Here is a 21211-nt window from a genome sequence, read left to right as displayed (position 1 = left end):
AGGTAGGCTTACTTCATCAATGCTTCTATGAATGGATGACGAGTTGGGAGCAGGAACGCTAGTAGACCAAACCAAGTAGGCCTACCGTTTTGATTACGATCATGTGGGAAATTACCTCACGGCGAGTATTGAAATAAACAATATATTTAGGTCTTAGCAATAACAGTGTAATTATAAGTAAGTATATTCGTTTTATATCGCAGGCCAAACAATTGTTTCTACAATGATGAATCAGAGACCTGATATCAAAACATGCTGCGCACGTCATATTCATTGTTGATCCAGGTTAGTCTATTCTAAGAACATTAATGCGAGTTAAGGGTACCTTTATGGATTTTCTGTTTAATCAATCTTTCCTTGTACAGGATTTGCATAACCACATTATCATACTTTTATTTCTCCATAACGACGAAACCAACAACATTCTGTACTTACTTTGTTCGAGTTTAGAAACTCCACCATCGTTTCATGTTCATATAGTCAAGTGGTATCACAAGAACAGTTGAATTGAATATAGGAATACATCTACCTACACCGACAGTACATTTCTCTATTAACAAAATAACAGTTTGTCAAAGATAGAGATTATGTAATAACACCATCAAAAACCACCATTAAAAACTAAATAAATAAATTTACTTGATACTCTATATTACACATTCTACATTTCATAATCAAAACAAGGTGTCATCTTCATTATATCAGATTTCCAAATGGTCATGTAACAATCTGTCATTGTCTTTTCTCACGATATTATCAATATTTTTGGTAAGATCAGAGATCAAACAAAAATGTTATAAACCATCATTTTGTTTCATAAGCATTATCATGTCGACGAGTAGGAAAGTTGTAGAATATAACATAAAATTACTTTGACATAGGCCTACAGGAAAATTCGAGGACCAAGTCGACGGTGTGTGAATTATGAATGTATAACCATAACAGACGTTCATAACCGGCGGCTGAAATGACTGCCTGCGGCCGAAATGATTAGATAAGTCACATCCTTGATCCAATCATCCAATGGAAAACGTGACTATCTATATATTTTACCCCAGTGTCGTAAACCCTGTCTGGTAGAACTATACGAGATATGGTTAAAAGTTAAGATCTTTAGTCCTAATAATAATGCTATATTTGGGTGTTATATTTCCATTATATAGTAAATCTTGTGTTGATGTAGGTCTAATGTAAGTAATAATAATAGACTGTATTTTATATTTTATTATCGAAGGTACTGAATTTAATAGAATTATGTTTTTACAGCTTTGAGACAATTATTTGTCCATATACCATACAAACACATGTTGTGAGACGTATTTTAACCTGTAAAAACATTGCGATGGTGTTTCAACTTTCCTTCCAAAGTAATTACTCAGGACTCCAAACATGTTGAATGGTCTATAATTGTATTCAGCAGATTCCACGTGGTTTCATGTCAAGAGACAATAAACTGGAGGGAGGTAACACTTATCACATGTGTCACATTTTCAAGCCCAACACTAGTTATAGTGACGAAGAAGACAATTTCATTCCTTTACGACTAATAAAATTAGATGTGTGCACAATGGTCAGACGAAGAAGAAAGAAACTATAAAATTAATTATGATGTAAAAGGAGAATTTTAAATTATGAATTTTAATTTTTAAGAATATAACAATCATTATGGTATTTTTAACTTCTGTCCTGGCTATTTAATATTAGTGTATTGTGCTCATAGTCGAGAGATATATCGAAAAAATGGAAACCATTGTTAGTTTGTGCATTTTAACACACCAAACAATAAACAACATCGAAATAGTGTATATTAATACTTAATATGGTAACAAATTGACTGAAATAAAAAATACTTTGTTTGAGCTGTTGGTTTATGAACATTTATTGATATGTGGTTCGTTCTAGAACACCATCCTATTTTCACTATTATGTATTAAGCTTCACGACGAAAATATAATGGACCAGTAATATTTAATTTTGGAATGATCATTACAATATCAAACTGCTTTACACTTTACAATAATTAGAATATACTTACAGCAGTAACTACGTCACATTACTCACTAATTAATATTGTATTATATTTAATATACGTGATTAAGCTTGGTTCCAACTTGAACGCAACACAAGTAATTTGACCAATCACGACGCGATGAACCATCCTAACTGTCGTTTGTGATTGGTCAAAAACCTTTTGATCACAGTACGTGGCACCAAAGTAAGATAAAAGTAAGGTACTAAATACCTTGTGATAAATTCCGTTATTACGTCAAAATCTATCACGAATGTGTTCAAACATGCACACAGTTTCTCCACTGATTGTTACCCCTCTGTACCCAATAGTTTATCGAAAAGTCACTGTAATGATAATCCAAGTATACTAGTCTAATAGGGGGGTACTTACATAATATATATAAAGCTTTTTTTTATCATCACTGTTTTCAACATATTTCACTATTTGTTACCTCAACGAAGCTCTCTACATTTAATAACATTATCATTATTAATATATAACATCATTATGATATTATAAGATATAACATATACAATAAATATAATTTAAGGCTACCTTGCCACTGAAAACCGTCTTATTTCAGAGCAATTAAATATATTATTTTCGACGTGCCACATATCAATCAACAACAGATTATTAATTGTCAGATAAATAGTTGTTTTATAATTTATACATTAATTATTACATTTTATATTACGGCTGGACTGAACAATAACGGTATAATGCAAATGTGTGTATGTAAATAAATAAATGACATTTTAGCACCTCCGACTTGACAATACTAATTTAACTAAACCATTATTCATGAATTTCCGTAACTCTTCTACACTTGAACGTATTTATTTATTTATTTTAATTGTATATATTCTCTCATAAGATTATATACCTCTTTGATAAAGTATTGTTCATTGTGCTACTATACAGTCTTTCTTGTTGTAACACCTTCACAATACGGGTTTGAGACCCGATCGTCATCACCAAACAATATAACGTTCTTTCAAAAACTAAAATATTTTTACACTATCTTACGAGTGTACTAATCACTATACATTATCAGTATAAACATATAACAGCGTCGTTATCAATCATAGATTGTCCAAAGATTATTATCAGGAGCGCTCTTGTTTCTTCATCCAAGTACATTGACATTCGTTGGGTACAGCAGTGCGCGCGGAGATAACCACGTTACGATTCATCTTACTTGATAACATGGCGAAGATTTTATTTTGCTACTAACTTAATGACTGTAGCCAACACTAACAGTTCAGACAATTCGTCGTCAGCAGTATTTTTTTGTCTTAACTTTCACGCTTCTATAAGCTAATGACTGTTTTCCATCCCTACTGACGTACACATCAAATATGTAATTAGTACCTGTTTTAAGATTTTCCACTTTTTTAATCATAACTGTGTCCTGTTCTGATGGATCGTTAACTTTTGTGCAGAACACCTTTTCACTCCTCTTTCTCATTCCAGGTCCGTGACACGAGTTCATAAGACGTAAGTTTTTTCTACCACCGCTGTCTGTTGACGTATCTTCACGTCTGTATAGACAATATTGAGCCGTTTCACTTGAGGTTAACCAACCAAGAGTAACTGAATTGCATTTGCGCAGATTTCTATACGGATTTATTCTGTTATCGTCCGGCATTCTTGGATACGGATACTTCCTTGGTTTTGTTGTTGTAAATATTTTAAAGTGAATAGCCTCTTTCAATGATCCAACAACTCTGATATAATACGTTCCTTTTGCATTGTTAATAGTGAAACTTTGTAAATCTTCAACAACACCAGATTTCACAACACTTGTGTCTTGCAAGATTTCCACAATGACAGGATGTGTACATGACTGTACAGTAACTAAAAGCTCTTTATCTTTGTTTCCAACGTCTATCTGGAATGTCTTTTTCGGTTTTGATTGCTGCACTGAAGAATCTAACATCTTTCCGTCCTTTAGCATCACGACCTTCTGAACTTCTTCACCAGCAGGTGTTGTGACTTGAATGTGTTGATAAACTGCGCTACGGTTAGTTTTGGTGTCAACAGCAAAAACATCGAAGAAATACGTATGGTTAGCAATTAGATTTATAAACGTGTGCATTTTCTTCGTTCCAATACACTCAAGTGTAAAACTGGAATTGGTTTTTATTTGAGTTTTAGTAAGCAATTCGAGTTTGTTTTTTCGTTTTCTCAATCTTTTAGAGTTCCTCTTACCCTTTTCGTTACTGAATCCAAAGCCTACGTTAGGTACAATGGGTCGACGATCTCCATAAAGACGTGATTCAATGCCACATAGTGTAGGGTAATTACGCTCAGTATTCATTGCCACGCAGTATTTTATTGGCTGAAGGTAAACGGTCTCAGAGAGACTAGATTTCCACGCAAGAGAAACGCGATCTTTGCGCACCGCAGTAACATCAACTCTTGAGTCTGATGGTAAAACAGGATAAATGCGATCAGAGTTTGGTGTCGTGGTGGCGTAGATCTTAAAACTCGAATCACGATCTACAGCTCGCACTTTTAACATGTAAATTCCTGCTGGTGAATTAGTTGATGAGTATGTACTAACATTAAAGCCTTTGTATGTTTTTAATATCGATCCTACTTTGCTTGAATGCGACCGCTGATGTTCTAGCTGATCGTTAATACCTGAAGATTAAACAAACAAAAATCAGTGTTATAATAATAATAATAAACGAACCCATGCCAATATTAATGGCTCTTTAGGCGGTTACAAAAATCTGGTTGTTTGCACATTTTACGGCTCAACACCCACTGCCTTAACTTCTCGGCCATTTGACTCTTTAACTTACTTATAGGCACACATTACTATAGTTATATATAAGTATAATACAACACCCACCTGAAGCGCTACCCTCTTCGGGTACTTCAGGTATAGATATATTCCATTCTAGTGTCGATGCACACGGTGTTATTGTAACTTCTAAAGGAGGACCGTCTTCTTCAACCAAGAAAAAATACCTGAAATGTTCAAGATTGCTAATGAATGAATCGATCAACAAATCAATGGAAACATCGTCAGATTTCTTTACATGTTATTTCTGAAGGTATTCTGTAATTCTAATATTTCATTATTTGTTTAATTCGGTGTTCATTGAAATTAGTCAACAAAAAGGTGTTTTTCTTACCGAGTTATGGTTTCTGTGACTGCGTATGCATTTACTTCGGCCCCGTCTGGTATGAGACCAGAATCATGGAATGTTTCAGGATTTCGCATTTGGTGAATAAATAACTCTTCATCTCTGGTTGGCAAACTCTGGCATTGAGTTGCTGTAACCAGCCAGGCTAACATTAACGTCAAAATATCTTTACATGCAAGCATGGTTCGTGTTGCTCTTCTGAAATTAAAGATAAAGTACATTTCAAATGAATCTTAATGCCTTAATGTATATGGATTTAGTTAAAATCAACGACTCAAATTAATTTACGTTTTCTAATTTTATTTACTGGGACTTCATGAGTTTTTCTTTATTTTTCTTTCTGTTTTTCTTTCTTTTAATTTGTGATTACTTTGTTTTTTTTTCTGTAGCTGTTTTGCTTTTTTCTATTTTCCTTTTCTCTCTCTGTTTATTTATTTTTTTTATCTTTTATGCATTGTATACTTGTCATGTTGTATTTAGGTATTCTGTTTTATATCATTAGTGTGCATTAATGATAGTTTGTGTCATGGTTGTTGCAAAAGTCGGGTCTATACCTTATACTTATTTAGGCATTTTGTGTAATTTGTTTATTGGAACATGTTGAGGACACATGAGACTTGTGCACCTTTTTAAAGTAATAGTTTCTATGAAATGTTTTGTTATCATTATTCAATTCGTAAAACAAATTTTAAGACGCTCGGACAAATCCATAAAGTCAAACAGCCCGCGTTTACAAGAACACTACCCTTATTGTAAAATTAATCTTTATAATAGGCTTCACTCAAGCAATTGTTAAACAGTTGTTCTTGCCTCCAGTGAGCTTAAATATTTCAGCATGAACAAGCCTGCTTAGATTCATTAGTGATGTCCAGGAGGGTAGGATATACATGATGCATTATAGTAAAACAAACTAACGTTTTATAATCAAATAAATTGATCCGATTAGTGGTATAGGGGTTACATTTCTAGTGAACACAATAGAGAATTGAGTATGGCACGCGCACTGCGTCTGCCAAATTAAAGACCGTTTTGTTTGAAATTAATCACCGCGAAGTTAATAGGTATACTAAGACAGGTGTTGGACACTGTACACAAGCGTTTTAATGTGATGAAATACAAAACTAACTTGTTTAAATATAATATTATTGATTTTTTGTTAAAGGTAACTTTTTTTGGTAATGATGATCATTAATAATATCAGAATAACACATTTTGCGTTGAGTTCTGTCAGTACATTCTCCTTGCAAAAATTCTAAAACCACTTCCGCAGCTCAAGATGTGTTTTTTGCCGGTTTCATCCTTAGGCCTACTTATGATACAATTCACACATTGTAATACACACATTCTCAACAAACTCTTTTCCTCAATAAACCTTTGTATAGAATAGCGTTAACAATTGACAGTACATCAGTACTATCTAACAATATACCCGTGTTACTTGATGTTTGTTCTTATCAATTATTATAAGCATTTTATCTCTTTTTTATTTTCCATTACAATGCTCTTTGTTAAATCTAGTTTCGTTACAATTTCATTTGTCGAAGAGAGATGATTAGCAGACAAATATTTGGTACATTATGTGCTTGCAGAATCAGATTTTCTCTCTGAAGATATACTGTATTTTCTCTCCAAAGATATACTGTATTTCTTCTCTAGTGAAAAAGCTAACACAAATTATTTTGAATATTACAAAACGGGGATATACCTCATTGCTTACCCGAGCCTCATGGGACGGTCACTAAGAAAAAAAAGGTTAGTGTTAAGGTCGAGGACGTATTATATAGTATGATTAAAAGTCATTTTTAAGTCAGATATTTCAAATCGGTCATATTAAAGTCAACCAATGATAATTTGAACGGAAGTCTTGCGAATAAAATGAAATTTTGTTGAAGAAAAATCCATGTGTTGTTTTCAGTGAGACACATGTCTACGGACAGATTGTTTTACGCGTATTATTCAGATTAGCCGAGAAAAGAAAACCAAGGTGTGTGTAACGACAGTTTAGTAACTAAATACGTAAGATAAAATTAACAAATTGACAATTGTAACATTTACTTAGTGGCAATGTCAATCTAATAAGCTATGGTATACATTTACCTATTTTGCTACCAGCAATGCAAGAGTTTGAAATACGAATCAAGGACCGCTCCTGTGTATCAATATCTTTCTACGAAAATAAGTAAACCATTGCGAAATGTATACTTACCAATAAACAAATAAAAATCAACGCAGAGATGATATCAGTATTGTCTACGTTTTATAGTATATATAACTCAAATTGTAATTGATATAAGGCTTTTATTAATTAAACAATTTTCTTATTAATTATAGCGTGAGGCTTCCCACTAAAACTACAGGCCGACATTATTGAATGATTATTACTATTATTATAAAATTGACGTTTGAACATTTTTATATGGATATCATCAGAAATCCATGATCTCTCGTCTACAGTAAATATGTTTCCAATGTTTTTATTTTACAGTATATCACAAATATTAAAGGTCATTAGTTCACTAAACAAAATAATTGTCCAAAAATAACTTGTCGAAGTCTCTGCATAGGCAACAATTCTTGTTTATAGAAATAATATGTAAGTTATTTAAAGATGTTTTGTCCCCCTGAAAAAATAATTTGTAAAAATGTTTTTGTTGAATATGCCATTTTAATGTCACATTAATAGTCCAAAATTTGGATAAAAGACAATTATTAACCAAAAAATAGTCAATGGGTTTTTGGTTGAATTTAACCGTTTATTTTGTCGTTTTTTTTGTCGAAGTAACTTTATTAAAACTGCAAATTAATCTTCATTTTCCTGTTTTTTGGGGGTACAATACATCTTTAAACATATTTTAACATATATATAGGTATTCATTAATCCATACTAATTTAATAGAATTGTTTTTCAATGTTTCGCGACAATGATAGGCTACAAGCAGGAAAATCCACAAAGCAGAAGTCGGTCGGGTAGAGATTCACACTGCTTGTAGGTCCAACGTGTGGCTTTTGTTGACAGAGATACGGAAGCATGATTAGAAATGTTGATACTTTTTTATCTTAATATAATTGATGAAACTTCTCCATTATATTAATCTGTTATAATAAACTCACAGGTACATAACTGTCGCGGCGATTGACACGAATATTTAGTTCACTTGGTCAGGTAGTATTGGACCACCACCGATTCGTCAAGCTGAAGTAGCAGAACACGGCCTAGGGGAGTGTTGAAAAGTTTGTATTGAGGTCAGGCTTTTATCAGATAAATTGTCTAAAAAAATAAACCTTGTCTCCATAAGCTATAATAGTGCCTCGGGGATGGTTGTTATTCGACCGTTTCTCTGGATATATTTATTATGTGAATATTTTACATAGTGATTATTTTCACTATAATTATTATGTCTGCCGATAATATTATTGTTTTTACAAATATAAGTCACTAAGCCTATCCTTGTTAGGATTGTCCCGCACCTCCACCATAACATTCGATATACAGAAGCTTCGAATAATAATGGAAGGGACTGCCACTACTGTAAAAGATAGACTGCGTATATATTTGTGTTTTTTATTACACCAGATATAAATAATTATGATGATTTTGGTGATGATGATTAAGGAGTAGTAGTACTAGTAGAGGCATTAAACATTTTAGCAACATTATGATTGAGCTCAGATGAAATATATTCCATGCTCTAATGATGAAGATTGTCAGTACATTTCTTTGGTATTCGTACAACTTATATACCAAAGTAACCACATACAACATAGGGTTGAAAGAAATTAGACACACAATGTAGCGTTGAAATGCAGGCTACTCAAAATAGTTATGGTTGAAAGTAACTACTACACGAAAGTAACTACACAAAAAAGAAAAATAGTTGAAATAACTACACAAAGTATGGGTTGAACTTAACTACACGAAAATATGTTTCTATACTCACCAGCAGCAAGAAGGAATAAAAGACGGGTATGACCAGATAAAATACCTTTGCCAGAATGGAGACGGATGGGAAAAACTCAGATATTAACGATAAAGATTATCGGGCGAACAAACAACTGATAATACGAAGAAAGGGGCGTACATTAAACCTCCATGCTCTCCGATTAAGTAAATCTCCATATGAGCTTTTGAGAAATATGAGTAAAGGGTGATTTATTGATCAAAAATTTGAACAGCGAAAAGAGTCCAGAGAGACAGACGAAATGCTCCGTACTTCTTGCTGCATTTGTTGCTTGTGTAAAATGGGTCTAGCATCATTAAAACTATGTAATCTATGAAATCATTGAAATAAGGATACGGAAATAATTTAATTGGAAACAAATATTGTAATAAATATATTGATAAATAAATAAATATGTACACCGTGGGTTCATTAATTTAACTTTTCCAAAATGAACGCAACTTATCTGATTCCTATGAAATAAGATATTTTGTAAATAAATAGTGGTGTTGTTAAAACCAAATTGTGAAGATAAAGTTTCTGAAATGAGTTGCCTTTAGGTAAATTAAGTAAATGTTTTTCACTATAGGCCTAGTTATTTCACAACCGTAATGCTAATTTCGGGATTTTCTGATTCAGAGTTTCTTATGTTTGATATTGAAACACGTTCTCTACCCTGAAGGAAGGCTTGGTGGAAGACGGGTGTTTTCGCCCAAACCCATTCCAGTAGAGCAACATTAATTTATTTGAAAAAGTATACTGTACATAATTGTATATACTATATTACTATTTAACAAAAAACCTTTAAGGTTTTCCAACATCTGATATATTATGGCAAACTTTATTTAGGGCGAATTTTGACTAAATTCTATTAAAAAAAAACTTTACTATGAATTAGGTCACTTAAGAATTTTGAGAAAAAAAACTGAAACCTGTCACGGAATTATTTTACTTAATTCATAGTACTTTACTTGTCTATATCTGGTCACTTGGTTTCCTTTTATAAATCAGTATACATAACTGTACATAATGGCCATATAAATATAATATATCTATATAATATGTATTTTCTTTGTATGCCGTTTGTTGGTCGGCATGATCCTAAACAACAACTGGTCCTAAAAACTCATACATTTTCAGTTACGTTGAAGTGATTATGCTGTTAAATTACATATTCAGAATTAATTGGGAATTGGAATATAAAATGACCACGCCTATGCCACATAACGGTCAATTATTAACCGTTTACCTAGTTTTATTTGACATCAAATTTAAGGTATAGAACGGGTAGACACCCTGTAATCGATCGTCCATGAATCAGTTCCGTTCTAACTTCATTTTAAAGAGGTGAAATTTAACCAGAACATGAATTGTTCGCCATGCAAGTATACCGTGCTTTATTGTTTGTATTTTAAAGACATATTATTCATAATGATATATCAAAATAGGAAGATTGCAAAAAAAAAAAATAAAAAATCACGCACGTTTTAACGACGAATTTAGGTCGTAGACACAGTTAATTAATGTGTTATTGGAACTTCCGATTGTAGTACTATGTTAGTTAGCATCCAGTCGAGTGTACTTACTCTTAGACAGTCCATGCTTAACCGCAGCAAAGAGATAACATCATTGATTAACGGACAATTTATAATGTTTTCTCGGTTATTGACTTGACCGTCGATAACGTTATTTATTATTCACGTTTAGTATAATAACAGTTTCAGTGTTATCAACAATTGTTTTTATCGAAAATCGAGTTTACATTCATCTGTTGGTTTTTCCATAAATCAAAACATTAAAGATGCATTGTCCCCCCCCCCCCCCAAAAATGGGGATTAATTAAATAGTTTTAATAAAGTTAATCACTTCCGTAAAAAACGAATAACAAAAATGTTTCACTTATGAAATAACATAATATATGGTTAAATTCAACCGAAAATCTATTGGCTGGTAGTCAAAATTTGATTTTTTTTTTTGCTTTAAAATACAGTTGTTTCAGGTATAAGTAAATTTTGTTTAGATCCAACTTTGGTCAAAGTGGATAACTATTATGTGACATTAGAATTGGCATTCTACAACAACAATTGTAAACATTATTTTTCAGGTGGACAATACATCTTTAACTTGAAATAAACAAGAAGCTGGAGAAACGTCTGTACGACAGGAAATTTAACTTATACTGTAGGCCTATATAGGAAAATCTTTTATACCGTTTGTGTGATTGATATGATTGTAGACTGTTATGATATGAAAACGAGCGAGGGCGTTGTAATAGAGGTTTTTTTTATAATGGTACTCTAGTTTTAAGTCACTACACAGTTCCGTTTAAAAAAAAATGAAAATCACAATTGCACAAGTAGGCCTATTGACTTTTATTTCTGTTTAGTCAATTAAGCGCTTACATAAAGAATCGATACTACACGTTAACGTATCAATGCATATAATCTTATACTTTTGAATTGAATTTTGAATTTGAATATACTCGTATTGTAAGTTTAAAATTTCAAGTGGATATGTCTACCTCTCCGTGAAAGTCTAAAACGGTTGGGTGATTGCCACCCCGTAATTAGTAACGGCAGCTGTCAGAGTATACAACCGGTGCTGTAATCTTCACAAGAATATTTTTCTAATTAATTAATCAGATTAATTGATTGCTTGTTTATCATTATGAAATAGGCCTACACACTTTTTAAATTAAAATAATGCTATACCTTAAACATAGATGTAAGTCTAGTATTAATTGTTATACTATGTGTTTTTTTGTTCCAGGAATTTGTCTTTGAACGAATAGGCCTAAAACTTTTAGTTTTTTTTACAATAATTTATATGATGTTTTCTTCTAAAAATTGCATTCCGATATATAAATACATATTTGGCATTATTGCTATGATTGCGATATGGTAACTAACACCTATAACACTCAGCAATTCAAACTCATTTTTCTCAAACAGTTTCATGCTCTTACCGAATTAATTTGATGTATGATTGATAGGATAACAATACTATTACTAGGCCTACTACACATTTTACCTTCTTTGAACCTTTTCTGATTAAAAGTGTTTATATTTAAAGAATAATTATCATTACAATTTATATTACACAATATTAATTAATTTCAACAAAACAGCACTTTAGGCTGCCCTACAATTACTAGTAAAATCGTATTACTGAACCAACAGAGGATTAATGTATTAATATTGGAAAACATGCACTAGTAACCTAATTATTGTAATGACATTATATATAATATCAATTTAAAAAGACCATGTTGAAGATGCATTACCTTCTATCGATACATTTCCGACTACGTAATCCAGCCCGGTAAATTCCAAGATTCATCTTGATATAAACAAATGTTTGTAATTTCGAAAAAATCAAGAAAAGTTAAGATCCACATTCATATTCAATGATTTTTACATTCCATACAAAATAATAGTTTAGTCATTTCAGCAACACACGATCCATGTAAACGGTTGTCTATTAAAATCCACGATTAAATTCACATGGCATGCAGTCTTATGGTCGTATCAGATTAAACTCAATCAATACATTTCCTGACTCCGACAAACGGCAGAACATACAAAAAAAAACCTTTAGCGTTGGTTTGTTACTATTTTACACTTGGTTGAACTAAAACGCAGGCGTTGGTAATGCGGTACGACACACGCGTCCTATTCAGTTGAGGATTAAACTAGAAGTGAGCGCACCGGCTAAATCAGGCAGCATTAAAGCATGGCAGCTCCTCCTATTCTGCGTCTATATTCCCTCTCACTGAACTCTATGGAACGTGAACCGTTTCTGACAGACTAATACCAAAGGCGACTGGTGTATATGTGTGCCTGACGAGTTGTGAGTAGCACAGTATTAGTAATCGGAGTCGGTTTAAATAACCCAATAAATTCGATGTATATTTAGAATTAAGGTGAAGGTTCCTTCGAGAAAACCCGATACATGTAAAATATAATATGCTGCGTAAAAGGCTTCGTTCAAGGCACGTGTGCTTTGGGCCTTGTAAATAATACATTATTAATGTTATTGAAGAACTCTTCATAATGAGCCAATGGAATTTTACCTTGGTGTCATTGATTTCTTATTTCAGAATAAATAACGCATTTTATAGGGTTGCAAGATTTCAAATCAAATGACAGCAAATGAGACACAAAAACAGGCTAATTAAAGGGTCATGGTGATTCAGCTACGTGCTATCAATGGAGCAAAATGTATAATTGATGTTAAAAAAGTACTAATAACGTTATCCAAAAACTACTGTGTATGCATAATTCATTCAATACAATAAAATCGTCAATTTTTTTATAATAATGTAATGTTAAGTATTACTATTTACAGTTTTCTTTAATTTATTTGTCTATATTGATATTGACCTAATTTGCCAGTTCAATCTGTCCCTAGAATATCACACGGTACCCGATACGGTACGATAAAAAAAAAACACACACATTTTCATTACATATCAGTCTGCGCAAATTTATTTCTTTTACACGCTCTTCGTAACGACGGAGGCGAAACGCTTGTTCGTTTATATACAGTATTATATGAAATCCACAGTAGCACGAGCCATGGCGGATTAGTCTGCTTAGATATGACAAATCACATATAATTTACTGCTTTTGGCCATCCTATAATGTTACAAGTCACCACCAATCAAATACATCAAATACAATATATTATTAATGTTGAAATAGATTATTGGTTTGTCAGTTCGGAAACCACAAACCTTACCGGGATACATTTCTAAAACAACTAAACGTGGTAATTATTTTGAGAGGCCGTTGCACTATCAGTCAAATAGACTAATACAAAAGGTGGCGCTATATAAATATTTCTGTTTAATTTAGAACAAAAAAAAACAATATTGAAGAATGTATGTATTTTACAAGCAGAATAAAAACAATTCTTCTCAATTATTTAATAATGAAAATAATGCGGATTGATTGTTATGCCCTATATGGACCTAGCAGGTTCGGTACAGGGTGTAGAACGTGACGCATACGTCCTGCAAAAAAATTGTGCCATTTTCATCGGCGTTAACGTGTGTACTTGTGTATCATATTCCCGACGTATTAATCATCAGTACCGGTTAGTTTAGACCTATTCATGAATAATTATTGCTTATTTCACATTATTTAAAAAGTGTTTTTATCCGGGTGTAAGTGCATAACGACATACTCCATATTACTTAAGTAAGCACAATTAAGTTCAAGTTGTACATCTTTCCTTTGTTATTAACAATATCATTTAATCATAGATCTCATTATGAGAGAGAAAAAAATAATAAATATATTAATTTTCTACTGGAAATTTGTCTTCACTGAACGTGTATAAGACTCTTAAAAAATTTGATTACTAAGAATAAATTCTACCTAAGATGATCAAATCCGTCTCTCGAATAAGTACACAAACATTTACTTTTAACGTCCAGTAGAAAAAGTAAATTGCTTATTTCACGAAGATTTTTACACAATCTAGGCTATATGTTAGTTACGGTATAAGAACAAAATAAAAATTGGAAAGTTGAAGGTTGTTTACATTAAAAGGTAAAAAAAAACCAACAAATATACAAAACGGTTGATAAAAATATTATTTATTTTGGAAAAAATAGTACATAGGCCTAATCGTAGGCCAACATTGGAACATTATTGTTTTAGGCTAAAACGCAGAAAGTTTCAAAACAATTTACTGATACTTGACATTTTGATATTCAGTCGACTAACGAAATAAAGGTACTGGATTATAGAAATGATTTTGGATAATTTTATTTTTTTTTTTTTATAAAAAGGATTATTTTTTGAGCGTTTTTCTGAAAGCCATTGAAGTGGAGTTTCTTGAAACCTATTTAGAATGATGTAGCATTATTCAAAGTTTATAGGTTCAAGTTAAAGAGTGTTTAAAGGGTGTGAGTAAGTCGAGCGCCGAAAGTACTTGCAGACGATCTATCGACAGGGATTGTGTGACGCGTTACACTAATAATTATGCGTCTGTTAACAGCTAATTGTAGCAAATAGTTCACTGACATGAGACGTTTTTAGAGTCAATCGGTCAGAATTGTCCTTCCGGTCAGCGCTCTATGCTGCCTGACTCATCTTGTAGAATGGCAATTAAGTGCCTGGGAATCCCTGATGATAATTAATAGTGGCTTTTAAATTATCGATTTCAATATTATAGCTATCGTAGACATTATACCTTAAAAGCGCGTGTTGGTTAGTCCATGGATATCTCTAAATATGCGCTAAGATTCAATTCATACTAGATTTTCTCCTGACGCAAACTACAAGTTTTCGACGAATATTAATAAAATACTCTCATACAGGTGAAGTCTTTCTTATTTCGGTTCCATCAACATGTCCCCATTAGCCACAAATTCATCGTGTTTAGTTAAATCGATAGAGTAGAAAGAGGATATTTGGTGCGTTTAAAATATTTATATAGTGTAAATGAACACCAGTTTTATGGGACAAGGGGTTGTACTTGGTTTGAGGTGCTTGTTGAAATAAAATTGTTCTCACGCCCACCTGGTCTCGAGATACCGTTCAACACGTTCAATCCTATGCTCTACCTTCTCTCACAGGTTTAAGGTCAGACAGTTTGCGAGTGCCAAAAATGACACAGGAAAAATTTACTAACGACCCTTTGGCTTGTCAGGTGCAATTTGAATGACTATCAAATGGGCTACCCCAAACAAGGCATCACGAAAGGGGATCTCATCAAATATCTGCCCTAGGCCCATAGCTCTTCAACTAACTACTTCGCAACGGGCAGTATTTGTTTTTGTCTGCGTGTGCGGGTTCAAATGGGGACACCCAAGGACAGACCTGTGCAAAATACGCTCCTGTAAATAAATGGTGGTACAGAACAATGGAGATCTTAAATGTGATAACACGTGACAAAGAACTAAGTGTATGTCCAGTACGAAAAAAAATGTCATCAATTGCTAAATAAATGTGTAGGCCTCCTACGTGTAACGCGAATGTATTTATGTATCGTGGATGACTTGGATATCTGTGTATAACGCACTGCATTATTCACAGTAAGACACTTTTTAAAAGGCTGAATAAAGTACGGTTACTAAAAGCTAACACTTTCAATTTGTACCCACAATTACCATAAATGAAATAATTACACCCATCATTTAAAATAATAAGCTAATTTAATACACTTTTTTTGTGAATGTGATTTAAAAAAACACTTCATAATCTTCATTAATAAATAATAATAATAATAGATCGTATGTGTTGTTTTCCTGAAAATTTTGGCAAATTTGCCCTAAGTTTAAAAATAATACAGTCTTAATTTGAATGACATAGTCAACTAAAGAGACGTGACATTTTAAATAGTTCCTTGCCGAGAATACGTAATCGGAATACGAACGTATCAAGGTGTAGACAATTCCAGGAGTTACAACAAGGAAAATGATCTTGAACTTATTTTAAACTTTTCTACTATGGTAGACAATTGTAAATTATTTAAACGTAGCGAAATAAAATACTAAAAACAACATTCTTACAGATAAATGTAGACAATTTATAACTTTTTTTTAATCTTGTATGGGTCTCTTCCATCTTTATTAATTCGTTAATGTATGCATATAATTTGATTTACAATAAATCATTATTATATAATACAATAAAATAATATTATAACTAATTTAAGGCAGCACACAACAAATTTGTTTTCATAGTACTGTATACATTTATTGCACATACATTAAAATAATATTGATAAAATAACACCTCATTGATAGTGTTTCAAATAACGTTGACATTTTTATGTATTCAGTTGTTCAGGTAACTAATAAGTATCGCTTTTTTGTTTTTTGTTTTTTTAAACAAGAAATTTTCATGAATATACATAGTTATCATTTATAACATTGATTTATGATTGATGATAACATATATTTTCTTATATTTTTTTCAATTATAAAGAAATTATGAAGTGAGGCATACTTCCATTCTTTAGTTCTTTTAATACACTGGCTTTGTATATACATAGCAAAGCAATAGAAAACACGTGATCTACTTATGTATTTCAAGGGCAATATACTATGTTTTTTAAATTTGCCTCGATATTAAATCCATTTAGTGTATTTATAACTAGTTACTGAAAGAAATAAGGAAGAGAGAACACAATTAAGATGAAAGCAATCTAAAAAAGGGGAGAGAAGCAACATTAAGATGAAAGCAATCTGAAAAAGGGGAGAGAAGCAACATTAAGATGAAAGCAATCTAAAAAAGGGGAGAGAAGCAACATTAAGATGAAAGCAATCTGAAAAAGGGGAGAGAAGCAACATTAAGATGAAAGCAATCTGAAAAAGGGGAGAGAAGCAACATTAAGATGAAAGCAATCTGAAAAAGGGGAGAGAAGCAACATTAAGATGAAAGCAATCCGAGAAAGGAAGAGAGAAGGAAAGCAATCTAAAAAAGGAAGAAAAAAGCAACATTTAGATAAAAGTAATCTGAAAAAGAAAGAGAGAAGCAACATTAAGATGAAAGCAACCTGAAATAGGAGGAAAGAAGCAACATTAAGATGAAAGTAATCTGAAAAAAAAGAGAGAAGCAATATTAAGATGAAGGAAATCTGAAAAAGGAAGAGAGAAGCAACATTAAGATGAAAGCAATAAAAAAAAAAGGAGGAGAGAAGCAACATTAAGATGAAAGCAATAAAAAAAGGAGAGAAGCAACATTAAGATGAATGCAATCTGAAAAAGGTGGAGGCAACATTAAGATGAAAGCAATAAAAAATGAAGAGAGAGGCAATTTTAAGATGAAAGCAATCTGAAAAAAGAGGAGAAAAGCAACATTAAGATGAAAGCAAAAAAAAGGAGGAGAGAAGCAACATTAAGATAAAACCAATTTGAAAAAATGAAGAGAGAATCAACATTAAGATGAAAGCAATCTAAAAAAGGATGCGAGAAGCAACATTAAGATGAAAGCAATAAAAAAAGGAGAGAAGCAACATTAAGATGAAAGCAATATAAAAAAATGAAGAGAGAAGCAACATTAAGATGAATGCAATCTAAAAGAGGAGGAGAGAAGCAACATTAAGATGAAAGCAATCTAAAAGAGGAGGAGAGAAGCAACATTAAGAAGAAAGCAATCTAAAAAAACTTTCTATAATCAATCAAGGCAATCTTACAATCGAATAAGTCAACGAAGTTGATGAGATAAAATTCTTCTTGAAATCAAATAGATTAGAGCCTAGATCGTGTTATAACTTATGATAAGATTCGGATAGTTTTAAACCATTATCCCAGCTTCTATTTAGGAACAAGTTCAGCATCAACGTTTATTGGCCCGTTCATATCATAGAAGCTGCGATTTCTATTCGATAGGTCCTGATCAAATTAAAACAATGGAAATGTGTTTAGCCTGGCTCTTCTCAAAATTTATAAAAACCTAGTAGGAGTCGTGGAACCTTCTCTGAAACAACAACGTGTTTAATATGTTCGTAGAGGTTCTCTGCATGGGCCATCCCGCTGATTACGTTTTAACACAAGAATTTTCTAATTATAGCTAGAATCTTTTGTAGGGTAGCTTTATTACTGCATAAACAAGACGTTTTTTTTTTACCGTTTACATTGTTTTTGCGTAAATTTGATTATAACAACTATAATAACACGATGGTAATTGAAAAGATTAGAAAAACTACCGCTTAGAAAACAACATTCCAAAGAGTTAACAATGCAATGTATTTAATTCTAGTGTTAAAACAACGCCATTTTCTAATCAAGTTAATTAAAATTTATTTTAAACAATTATTGGTAATAATAAACAATAATATTAAATCACTGAGCAAATAATGATTTCATAAAATTTGGTTTTTAGAAAATAATATTGAATATAAAAGTAAAAAATAACATTTCGTTTTTTAAATTAAGTATGTTATGGATTTTATTTCGATTTTGGTTATTAGTTTGTTCTTTCAAAAATATATATATATTTAATATACTATTATTATTTAGAGTTAAAAATATAGTTAGTATACGATAGTTAATTTAACTTTTTGTAAACTTGAAACAGGAAATATTTTAAAATAAAACACTTTCAAATAACCAGTTTTTATATAACATTTAGATTCGGGTAGGTCTATACATTTATGTTAATTAAGGGTTGAGAGTTATTGTGCCCACACGCACACGCAACTAATTTGCACGTAGACACTTTAATTCAAAGTAATCATATTTTTGGTTAAATTTACATTATTTCACAAGGTCATAGAACGCCTATCTATTGATGTTAAATTACTAGAAAATACAAAAAGTTTACCGACATCACGCTAGTTGCTTTAAAAAACATATTTCTCGCGACCTTCGTTAAGGAATAGGTCAGATGTTTAACTTCCCGTCTCCGACTCGGCGGAGGTCGTATTATCTAGCGTTATCGATACCATAGCCAAAGTAGGTGAGATCTAATTAGGCATCTGTGCATCCAGGTGGTTGACTTAGGTTTATCACCTGCAAAATCACCTGTATCGCGACTGAGTAGAATTAATATGAAACGCCGACATCGCCAAATATAAATACGTACGTAAATAACTTATATTTATGTCCAATTCGTAACAAAGACGGTATCCTAAAAAAAACATTGGCTGTCCTGTTTGCCTCATCATCAATTAGCTGTTGCATTATATAATGAGATTGCGATAAAAGTGAAATAAATTGCTTGAAATGAATCGCTTGCTATACCAATTTTATAAGGCCTCTGTTGCTGTGTGCGTCCTTTCGTTGCGTCATAGTCGGAACCATGATAACATAATAGGTCATATTTCTTTTTGCAGCTTAGGCCCACCATGCAAACGAGTAAGCAGCCTGACATTTCATAAATTAAGATAATGAAAATACTGACAATCTAAGCCTACTAAAGTATATAATAACTTTTCAAACTTAAAATTAAGATGGGGAAAATGTAATATATGAGTTTAGCCTACATTGAGTATTGTATTCCAATATTATTGTTAAATACCGTAACTATTGTCAAAATTTAAACACACATGGTACCCCGATACATTATTTAAAAAAAATAATTGCGCAAATTCATTTTTCAGAAAGAACGAACATTGCAGGTTAATATGTCTTATCAGGAACAGTTTATAAAACTACAAACGATTTTCATGAAATGTCTTGTCGCAGACAACAGTTCAGTTTCAGCTTTTCAGAGCAAATTCTGATCATTAATCGGTTTACAATACAACGATTGTATTTGAATTGAACCTTATAATTTAACACATACAAGAGTCTGGAACCGGTGAGGCCATATAGTTAGTATTCCATGTGCTGATTACTAATCAATCGATTCGCCCTCATTAGTGTAGCAGAAGCAAATTAATCTCGTATACAATGTTTCGAGGTGATGTACTCAATGTACAATAATGCACACTAATATTGTACAAAAAAAGTGATTGACATTAATTGAAGAAAATTCCTGAGTAGAGACGTATATCAAATTATGGTGAAGGTAAAAAGGTCACTATATTGCTTTATGAAGACGTTTTATTTGTTTATACACTGTTTAAAACCTGTCATTTGTTTATGCTAACTTTACAAAAACATTGCACAGTACTATTATTTGTATATTATTTTGAAGATGTCAACAAAATATTATGTAATAAATATTATGTAATAAAAGTGACTTCCTTTCTTTTTTTTTTATTACAGATTTGATTCATTATTCAAATTTAAAGCAGAACTTTTAAACATTTAATATACATTTCTGATTGTTAAATCTCCGTAATGTGGTAAACATATTTCGTATATACATAAAAATATTCTCTTCTACACGCTAATTGGAACTTACACTTGGAAGTGTTTTTACTACATGTATTTTAGTATGTAAAATAAAATCATCAACATGTATAGATTTAGTAAAATATGTGATCTAATCCTATAGCAATGTTAATGAGGCATTTAAATTCCATCTTTACTATAAAATTCCGATGTTGACACATCACCCTAAAAAGTGCTTCAGACATTGGGTGATGATGTGCAAGCTTGTACTGGCAATACATATTCTCACGCATTAGACAAAATTTATCCTTTATGACTTAGCAATTATTGACTATATTATTTTGTATTTTTTATGAAGCAATTT

The 21211-nt window shown here is 31.9% G+C and overlaps 1 protein-coding gene across 1 annotated transcript; it reads right to left on the bottom strand.

Annotated features, from left to right (window-relative positions):
• Window positions 1-1842: 1842 nt before the first annotated feature.
• LOC140052108 (protein NDNF-like) lies at window positions 1843-13082 on the bottom strand. The gene is made up of 4 exons (XM_072097517.1): window positions 12394-13082; window positions 5161-5370; window positions 4875-4993; window positions 1843-4660 (listed from the first exon to the last, which is right to left on the bottom strand). Exons 1-4 carry the CDS (start codon window positions 12447-12449, stop codon window positions 3291-3293), a joined length of 1755 nt encoding a protein of 584 aa, XP_071953618.1. The 5' UTR covers window positions 12450-13082; the 3' UTR covers window positions 1843-3290.
• Between the last annotated feature and the right edge of the window lie 8129 nt (window positions 13083-21211).

The sequence above is a fragment of the Antedon mediterranea genome, chromosome 6, assembly GCF_964355755.1.
Source record: "Antedon mediterranea chromosome 6, ecAntMedi1.1, whole genome shotgun sequence".
NCBI lineage: Eukaryota > Metazoa > Echinodermata > Crinoidea > Comatulida > Antedonidae > Antedon > Antedon mediterranea.
Note: the sequence above shows the minus strand (reverse complement) of the source record. Positions and strands in the feature narration are given on the sequence as shown.

Coding starts and splice junctions, on each gene's coding strand:
- LOC140052108 (XM_072097517.1), bottom strand. CDS start 12,449: ATGAATCTTGGAATTTACCGGGCTGGATTACGTAGTCGGAAATGTATC. Junction 5,371..12,393: donor CGGAAATGTATCGATAGAAG/GTAATGCATCTT, acceptor CTTTAATTTCAG/AAGAGCAACACGAACCATGC. Junction 4,994..5,160: donor GTCACAGAAACCATAACTCG/GTAAGAAAAACA, acceptor TGAACATTTCAG/GTATTTTTTCTTGGTTGAAG.